The 10,617-nt window shown below is 33.2% G+C and overlaps 1 protein-coding gene across 1 annotated transcript; it reads left to right on the top strand.

The window, feature by feature from the left end:
* Nucleotides 1–3,040: 3,040 nt before the first annotated feature.
* Nucleotides 3,041–9,914, top strand: LOC141672270 (autophagy protein 5). The gene is made up of 8 exons (XM_074478830.1): nt 3,041–3,265; nt 4,637–4,761; nt 5,673–5,739; nt 6,265–6,354; nt 7,094–7,181; nt 7,944–8,084; nt 8,927–9,055; nt 9,398–9,914. The coding sequence occupies exons 1-8, from the start codon at nt 3,149–3,151 to the stop codon at nt 9,739–9,741; spliced, it is 1,101 nt and encodes a 366-aa protein (XP_074334931.1). The 5' UTR covers nt 3,041–3,148; the 3' UTR covers nt 9,742–9,914.
* The last annotated feature ends 703 nt before the right edge of the window (nt 9,915–10,617 follow it).

Here is a 10,617-nt window from a genome sequence, read left to right as displayed (position 1 = left end):
AATGACAAATCATTCAAAAGTTTGACAAATCTATCATATAAATCATTCAATGACTCATTAGTCTTTGAGTCAAAATGTTCATACTCTTGAGTGAGTATTGTCTTCCTGTTCTTCTTAATTGTGTCAGTTCCCTGACACCTTGTTTCCAGAGCATCTCATATCTCCTTAGCAGTCTTGCAGTTAATTACCCTGTTTGACATTACATTATCAATGGCACTATGCAGTAAGTGTCGTACCTTAGCATCCTTAGCAATTGATGCTATATCTTCAGCAGTATAATCACTCTTCTCCTTTGGTACGGTCTTTGCTGCTTCACCTACAACTACAACAGCGAGCTTGGTTGGTTTGTGAGGCCCTTCCTTGATTCTATCAAGGTATTCTGGATCTGTTGCTTCCAGGAACATGGTCATCCTTACCTTCCATATGGGATATTCATATGGTCTCAGTATGGGAACTCTGATATTCTCATACCGACTTTGAATTTGTGTCTTTGGAGGTTCTTCAGTTTTGGTAGGCTTAGTTGGAGTTTCTGTGTCAGACATGATTGTGTTTGGATCTTTAACTGTATGTGTGTTAACAGATTAGCTCTGATACCACTTGTTAGGTCACACACACTGTAGAGGGGGTGAATACAGTGTAAAATACAATCAAATCGAACTTTAATATATTAAGTAACAGAAAACAAACTTTATTGAAACAATAAACTCTGTTACAGTATGGAACTGTTACCTCTCAGTGATGAACAAATATCACGAGAGCTGTTAGGGTTACAATAAATAATCTTCTCGAATATGATAACACTTATAGTGTAAACCCTATGTCTGTGTTTATATACTACACAGTTACAAGATAATCGCTAATTGATATGGAATATAATTCTGCTTCCTAAAATATATCAATCAGATATCTTTTCTTCCAAGTATTCCATTCTTCACGGAACTCCTTCTTCATGCATATCTCTTCTTATGTTTATCTCGATCTTCTTTCCTTTAATCAGCTACTGTCCTTATCTGAACGTCCTTCAGCACTTAAGTTCTGATATCCATCTTCTGATGATTATCTCCTGATAATATAAGTACTGATATCCTTAAGTCCTGACTTCCAGTATAAGTACTGATCAACAGTTAAGTACTGATTTATCCTGTTAAGTAAGATCTGAAATCTAAATATAAATTATATTAGCCATGACATTATCAAATATATCTAACAAGCAATCTCTTATATCCCATTTAAGCCAAAGTATGATCTACATGCATTACAATTTTTTTGGATAATACTATATTATTTTAATTCTCTGGATTGTGTTCTTGGTTGAGTGTTTTTGCTACCCTAAATTCATACAAACTGGACCCTCTTTGCTTTTTATTGTTAGTGACTAACATGAGTAAAAAGATTAGATTAAATTTATACTTTTACTTTTCCACCATGACGTGCCTATCTAGGAATGAAATTTCCAAAATGAAAAGTAGTGATTGGAGCTCCATATTCTGTATGTGTCATGTAAGAATATTAATAAATAAAAATGAGTAACCACTAGACACTAATACTGGATATCTTTATTCATGTGTAATAAACAGTAGTGTCTCATTTTTTTGTCGCAAACATTTTGATCATGTGTACCTTTCTGTTATAGTTCAGAGTTTGTGTCCATCATTTTGTATATTTGTTATTTTTTTATCTGAAACGAGAAATTAATATCAATATTGATGCTAGTCTTGTGCGTATAATTCTTTATTGATTAATTACGTGTTATGCATGATATTATGCACGAAAATTTTTAAGAATAAAAATAATATTTTGTAGGTTATCCTTTGTTAATTTTATTTTACTCATTATTTTATGTTCATTATAGTGTAGAACTAAATTTATTGGAGTAACCTTTGTTCATAATTATTTATAATTGTTGCATGATAAGAGTGGATATTTTTAAAATATTACACTTGTGATTTATTAGTCTTATTATTTGTAATAAATATTTAATATATTTTACTAACACTTTTTGTATAGTTTATAATATGTCAAACTTTACGAAACTTGAATTCGAGGCTCTTGATATTACGGGAAAGAATTACTTGTCATGGATATTGGATATCGAAATTCACTTGGCTGCACAAGGTCTTGGAAATACAATTAAAGAGGAAAATCAAGAGACTGAGTAGGGGTGAGCAGAAAACCGCAAAAACCGTCCGCACCAAACCGCACCGCAAAACGCGGTTTTTAATTTTTGTGGTGCGGTTGCGGTTTGAATTTTTAATAAATCGCGCGGTGCGGTGCGGGTTGTGATTTTAAATTTCTGAAATGCGGTTCAAACCGCACCGCACCGCAATATTTAATATATTATAAATATATATATATATATACACACTTATATTCCTATCGGGTAACATAAAGAACCATTTTATGTTCTTAATTAAACTGAATTTCACCTGATGGCCATAACATCCTTATTGAGTTAGAATTATATGTTACATTCATTAAGGAATTCAAATGGACCACCCGATCTTCTGACAAATAAAAAAGAGACTACACAATCTCTTGTTTGTATTTCTTCACTAGGAAAACCAAAATCCAAGTATTTATACTAGTGAACTAAGATGTTGCATTCTGATTGACTAAAACTATTTTCAAAAATTTGATTAAATTTAAGTTTTGTATTTATTTAATTTTTTTGAACTTGTAAAGTATAAACCGCAGTGAACCGCACCACACCGCACCGTATTTTCGTGGTGTGATTTATGCGGTTTTCGAGGGTACGCGGTGCGGTTGCGGTTTGGAAATTTGAGCAAACCGCATGTGTGGTTTGGTTTGCGGTTTGAGAAAAAAACCGCACCGCCCGTACCGCGCTCACCTCTATCTCTACTTTCTGGGATATAATAATAAAAAAAACCCCCAAAAAAACAGCAAGACGCCTGTAACCCCTAATGGACTGGGCTTAAACCTGATTACAGCCCATTAAGCCTGATGTAATGTAAGCACGCCATCAATTTCACATTTTTTTGACATAACCATTTAATTCACATTTGATTTTCACATTTTTTTGACATTACCATTTAATTCACATTTGATATAACATAAGTTCTCTCTCTTTCTCTCCCTCTCTCTCTCTCTCTCAAGTCCAGTTTCGAGAGAGAACGAGAGACGTTTTTCAATGGAGAGAAAAAGCAACAAAGAAGCAAAACAGTACGTATGGGAAGGAGCGATCCCTCTGCAAATTCATCTTCACCAATCTGAAGTCACTACGCTTCCTTCTCCTCCTCCTGCTCTCGTAAGTAATCTGTATCTATATGTGTATGTATCGATTGATTGTTTTGCTCCGTAGTTGATTTGAACTTATTTGACTGCGTGTGTATGTGTTTGTTGCTTATGATTCGTGTGAATGTACTGATTAGGTGATTGATGATTACTTGACCTAATTAGTTGATTTTGTTGTTGAATTGCGAGTAGTTTGTTTTGACTTGCCCGTCTACGAGATCGTGATATTAGTGTATTTAGTTGTAGGTGCTGATTTTGAACTATATGCCATACTGCCATTGCGGACTAGTGAGATTTGGTAATTTGAGTTAAGTGCTAGAGGAGTTATTGATTACGTAATTTTGATTAGTGAAGGAATTGTATATAGGAGAAGTGTTTGTTTCTGTTTTGTTTGGATTGATGTCAGGATATACTGAGGATCTGTATTTGCGTAGTTTGGTTGTAATGTAGCTGTTAGAATGTTCTAGAAGATTTAGTTTGGATTATGAGTGAAGCTACAAATATGTCGTTCATAGTCCTACGCGTCTGTTAAAAAATGTTATGTAGTCTTCTGATTTGCGAATTAAACTGTATGGGATAATCATTAGAAATTTTAGTTAATTATTTACCTTAAATAGAAGTATGTTACAACTTAAGTAGACGTGTACAATTCGAATATCTATCTTTGCTTGACGGAAAATATGATTTCTATCTAAATTAAAGATAATGGTTGATCATTGACAGATCCGCATATTGATTTCTGATATCACCACCCGTTGTGTCTTGAGTTTAGTGATGGAGATTTTGTACTGAATTCTGAATGAATATCTGCCAAATACTAATATTTAGTCAGAAAACACTATTTTCCCTCCGCTTTTCTGCTCTCTCCTCTCATTTCTACCGATTTCTGGCCACAAACTTTTTGTCTGAATTTTGAATCCTGTTTGCTGTATAATTTGAAGTCAAGACATCCTCACAGCTGTGGTAGTGCCAGCAATATGTAAACTATTTTATTTTCATCTTAATAATCAGACAATAACTAACAAGAAACATTGTATTGGGGCACTGCCTTTTTCAGTAGATCTCAAGTTTTGTATCAAACTGAACACACCCTAAACTTTGTTCCTTAAAATATTATTTGTTGAGCAAGGTATTTGTATTTTCCTTTGCTGCATTTCGTACCATTTCATGTATGCGTGTTACATGCAATACTGCAGTAAGACGGATAAACTTAATTTTTCTGTTGATTACTATTGGCATTTGCAGTTGACGAGTTGAAATCATTTGTAATTTTGGCTACATACTTATCTATATTTCAGTTACATCCGTATCTTACAGTTGCATCCAGCGATTTAATTGTTATATTATAACACTATAACTTATGTAAAATTTTTGTACTTCACAGATATTGGCTCCCCGGATTGGATATCTACCCCTCCTGGTTCCGCAAGTCAGGCCTTTCTTCAGTAGTGCACTTCCTCCTGGGGTTGACACTGTATGGTTTGACTACAAAGGACTACCCCTGAAATGGTATAGCATTCTCGTCACAATATTAAAATTTCGTCTACATAGACCACAAGGTTTTCCTTTTATGTTTTTTCATTATGGCTTTATGTAGGACACACTACCGGAATGCATCTATGTTGTATGTGTTTGTACCATTTTCACAATTCAGTCATTGCCAAGTACAGGAAAAAAGATACGACTTTTCGCTGAAACCCGTTCTAGAGTACAGATGTTGTTTAGTATGTATTAGCTAAACATATAGGCTTTTAAATTTTAATTGTTGGAAATTATTATGTAATTTAATTTAGTTATTCTATAACTCGAATAATATACTTCTGGTAATTCAAGTGAATTTCTAAATGCAAGAACGTACCAAATACCAGTAGTTTAATAGAAATCACTATAAACCTATCTGATATACTATTACTCACACATAGTACAAATTACAGAATATTTAATATTATACCAGTGAAAGGATTTGTGAATATGTAATCGTGTTAGGGGTTTTTATGATACATAAACAGCTGTATTATTTCTATATTTGAGATGTTTAATATTAATTAATGATTTTTAAGAAGACTAAAATACCGCTTCATATTTTTATCTATATTTTATGAAAATATGGGTGGAAATGTAGTTACATTCCCTTACAATCTGACATTTCTTTTGGTGGTTTCTGGAAATAATTCCTGATAGAAATTGTATCTCATTATCTATGTTATATGGAAACAGTAGAATACTTGCTTGGTAGAAGAAAAGCGAGAACATGTCTTTTTATATCCTAATGGAATTGGAAGTAAAAATCTGTAATGACATGGTGTAGCATGACCTCACACCCAGTTCTGCACCAAGATTGAACTCCAAGCATCAGGAATCAGCATAGACATAGGAGTAGTTATTTCTAAAGGATTAATATCGTCCTTCTTATTTTGCAGGTATATTCCAACAGGAGTCCTTTTTGATCTTTTATGTGCAGAGCCGGAAAGACCATGGAATTTGACAGTATGAAGTTTTATGAATTGTTGACACCTTATCATATTAGGATGATAACTTCTCCTTGCAAACATATTTAATATATGATTGTATCTGATTCGCTACTAAAATTGTTTCCCACTTAATTAGTAAAGATTAATAAATTAGTGTTGCTCACTTATCAGAAGTTAAAAGGCAATCTAGTCTAAGAAACTGAAGTTGGAATTTTCTTAAGCAAATGACTGATATAGAGGTCAAGAGGAAGAATGAAAGATAAAGGTATCTGGTACGTGGTTTATACGTTACAGCTTACACTACGACTTAAAAATCTGATTGCTAGTTTCAGATTTAAAAATAGAGGTTAATAGTCATCGTCACAACTTTGACCTAGAAAGACAAATGAGGATTAAAATCTTGTTTAGCAAAGACTTGGGCTGACTTTGGTAGTTTGTACTCTCATTTATATGCCCAGTACTTGATTTGTGAGGTGCAATAACATCAGTTGCATTCACTCGAGCAGTTGCAAATCTCAACATATGTACCTCTATTTTGCAGGTACATTTCAGAGGATATCCGACAAATACCTTGACGCCTTGTGAAAATGAAGATAGTGTAAAGTGGAGCTATATTAATTCATTGAAAGAGGTAATGTGTTTCCTTCTGAACTTCTACTTTTGTAAGAGGAAGTCCAATGCGTAGCTATAATTGGTTCTATATCTAAAATGCCTACGAAAACACTTGCCTAGCTATAGTTGAACCAAAAAATGCATGAATTGATGCTTGGTTGTATATTTAGAACCAAAGATGGCTATATCCATCCTTGCCGCGTCATTAATTGACTAGAAAAGGAGTGCAATGTGGTCCAGTTTAAATGAAAGTGACAGAGTTAGATAAAATGTCAGTTAAATTTGGAATTTGTTGGTTGCAAAATGCAACTAGCATTGGGTGCAAGTTCTGTTTTAGCACTAAAAAGCACTTTTTGGAGCCATCTTGTAGCCATTTTCATTTAGCATTGGACTTACTCTAAGAGGGTTACGTTTTTGTTATTACGTGTCGGTATATGGGTCGTAGCCTAGTAGTTGACATTATGTTATGTGGGTCATAAACTGGTAATTGACATTGTTGTTATTCAAGGTCCATTTTTTAAATCATTTTTGCATATGCTAGGTCAATGTTGAGGTGTCAAATTTAGTAAGTTAATTATGGGCATTGAAATACTGCTGAACAAAATATGTAATTGAACACGAATATGTCAGGGCTTGAGAAGTACGTCATAACGAGCATATTTATTCTCAAGAAATCATCATACTAAAGCAAACACAAAATTTCTTCCCTCAAAACATTAGCTTTCTTGATGTTTACAATTTCTTAAAAATTTTCCCAGGCAGCATATATATTCCATGGGAACTGTAAGAATGTCATGAATATGTCACAAGCTGATCAGGTTGAACTTTGGCAATCTGTTATGAATGGTAAGTCAGCAAATGGACCAATTTCTATCAGTTGCAATCTTGTCTATATATACTGGCCATTTATTTCTTTTCAGCAATGCTATCATAACGGGTGTCAGTATCTAAATCCTTAAATGCATTAAAGGCCTCTGATATTAGTGTATAATCATGTTTCTTATATTTTTATGTACTGGCGACTATGAAAAGAGTATTTAATTTAAGAATACAAAATAAATTTAGTATCCTACTTGAATATCAATATTGAGCTTTTAAAGGAGACAAGTAGCTCAAAAGTAAGTTTGTGATCCATTTCTGTATATATTACTTCTATTTATTGAGGGGAGGGGGGGGGGGGGTTAAGTGGATGAGGAGCTGATGTAGGATATGTTAGTCCTTTTCTGTTAGCCTCCAGTGGCCCAGTATTCACATAAATGCAGAGTATTTAAGTAGTAAGGTGTTAAGTGTTCTAGACTTCTTAGTATTACTTGGGGACTACTTTGCTAAGGCACCGGGTACTTGGCATGTTTGCTTAACAATGTTATCTGTCAATCGCTTTTCTGTTTTATGTATAGAGGTTGCATGCCCAGAAACTTGATTAAGAAGTCATTTTATGATTCTATCTTCATAAAGCTGCTAAAATATAAAATTGCATGCCATCTTTCGCCAAATTTTGGTTGTTTTGCATCAAAAGCTCTCTCCTACTCTCCTTTATTTTGCTGTTGGTGAATTATGTATTATGTATACTTTTATGTGTCATGTTACTCCAAACAAACTTGTTAGCAGGTAACCTGGAAGCTTACCTTCGAGTTTCATCAAAGCTTAAATTTGGAATATTTGGAGACGCTTTTTCGTTGAGGTTAAACTCATCACCTTCCAACTCTCGTGAAAGAGCCGACCTAGATGCTACTGGTACAGTTACATCAGGTAAGAAAAGAAGTTTTTAAATGAATCTTTATTGTTCTACATATCAAGTTGTTTACAAGCTTTGACCTTCTTTTGAAAATTATGTATTCATAAATATAATGTAATGCTAGCACTGTATCTGCACTTACAATTAAAAGGTGTTACTGTGGGTTTGGATAAGGGCTAATTATCAAGTTGACTACTATATAATTAGCAAAGTTTTAAATTTGCCACCGACAAATTCGGGGTCCCAAATTGGCCACTTTCAAGTTGGTGGGTCTAAAATTGGCCACTTTTCAAGTTGGTCATAAATCATAATCTAACGACATCTCAAATTTATCACCGAAAATTAGAATTTTTGTGTGCAAATTTGCCAATTTGAGACCCCGAATTAATTGGTGGTAAATTTGATATTTCACTAGTTAAATAGCGGCAAATTTGATACTTAACCCGTTTGGATAATTGGTGTTAGGAGTGTAGGGAATTGCATAACAGTAAGTTTTAATGTTCTCTCTTGCTGAAGGAACTAATGCAGAATCCTTTTCTTATTGAGTGGATCGTCTTATATGATGCATCTTTTATATATAACTTCTTAAGGTAATGAAAAGTTCTATATTTTTCTTAAATTCTAGTGCATCACCTTATTTGATGTCATATTTTTTTTATATATATCTTCCTATGTTTTAGAGTTTGGATTATGTCAGTTGGGTGTGACCATAATTACACAGCATTATCAGCTAATGCTGGGGGGTTAATCGTCAATTCTGATGATATTTTTATTGCTTCATGCTTTAAAATATATCTGTTTTAGTCACAAAGTAATGGCCTGATGTTCATTGTCTTATGCTTTAAGCTTTGGTCAGGTAGAATTCCAGTTCGGTTATATGTTTGGAGCATTCAAGAGGATTTTGACAATCTTGAAGATGCAGCTTCTTTTGACAGCTGGGATAAAATTTCGTACATAAATCGACCTGCTGAGATTGATGGAGAAGGTTTGCTGTAATGTTAATTCAGTTCGTGATCATCTTTGGCAGTGCCCTCTTATCTTCCTTACAAAACTATTTTTCATAATATTTGTACCTTCTTTTATTCAAATATATTACTATTAATATATAACATGATTTCGAGGGAATTCATTTCTAATAATAATACTAAATGTTTAACACGTTTTGAACCATTTAGTTAAATAGTTTCAGATCTAATCTCTTGTAAACATTTGTCTATAAAAAATATTACTGGTATTATTATGCTGGTAACTTGTAGAATAAACACTTTCATAAATTGCACTTGTAATTCTTGAAATGTAGCTTACTATAATGAACTTTGGTATCCAGGTAAATGCTTCAGTTTGGGTGATGCAATAAAGATACTACTACCAGAAATTTTTGGAGATAGGCCCTCTGCAAGTGATGATATATATAAAGCAGAAGCTGAGGATTATTCAAAACTAAATCCAAAAGAAGCGAGCAATGTAGAAGGCACAACAGTGATATCAGAAAGTAAAGATGTTGAATCCTGCAACCTACCAAAACCTGCAGAGATCAAACTTCTTCGTATTCAAGGGATTGAACCGAAGTTGGAGATTCCTTTTACTTGGTTGGCAAACAACTTAACGAACCCCGACCATTTTCTTCACATTTGTGTTTATGTTAAAGTTCCGGAACAAAGTACCACATAAATGTAGTAATAGTGCAGAATGAATGCTTGCCCTTTTACTCAAGGGGCCGGTATCTTAGGTGGACGAAAGTATGTCTCCTTTACTGTATAGAATTGTACAGCTAGTTTAATTGTCAGTAAGTTCATTGTGTTCGTTTTCATAGTTCAGGTAAATCAACTAGATTAAAAACATCATCTTATGTCTTGGTATTTTTTTGAATGCAACCAAAATAATGGTAACATATTTGCAACGTGCATCTGAGTTTGGAATTATGTTTTGAGGGGATCATTGTAATTATTGTACAGTATCCTGATACTGACTCAAGAAATTACTCCAAGCCTAAAATAGCAGAGGTGAGGACATCATCAATTTTTTTTGCCAGATTGTTACTAGATTGTTAAATTAAAACTCTTTGAAGCCAAAAACTGGCATGTATCTGTGGGGCTTTATGTACTACGGGAAAACTTGCAACTAGATATTCCGCATAAATTGACTAAGAAATCATCTATATTTTTGTCTCATTAAAACAATTTATATGTTATAAAAATTGAAGTAAACACATAATTATATAAACCAAACATTGAACCCACAGACCTAGTATCAAAATTTTAATATTTGGGCTTTTAGGATTGGATCCAATTATTCTATCAACGAATTACGTAGATTTTAATATCAATTAATAATATAAGAATCATCTTTAGTTGGAATTTAATTTTAGTTTAACATAGATCAATAATATACATTATTTGTTTTAATATCAGGCCCGTTATATTAAACACATAATTATATTTAGTTTGTTTTTAATTTTCTTTTAGATCAGGGTGAATATTATTTTGTTTTAAATTGAATAAATAATATATTTTATTTGAATGTGATGACATTATATAACCATTACGT

This window comes from Apium graveolens, chromosome 7 (genome assembly GCF_009905375.1).
Source record: "Apium graveolens cultivar Ventura chromosome 7, ASM990537v1, whole genome shotgun sequence".
In the NCBI taxonomy this organism is placed as follows: domain Eukaryota; kingdom Viridiplantae; phylum Streptophyta; class Magnoliopsida; order Apiales; family Apiaceae; genus Apium; species Apium graveolens.
Note: the sequence above shows the minus strand (reverse complement) of the source record. Positions and strands in the feature narration are given on the sequence as shown.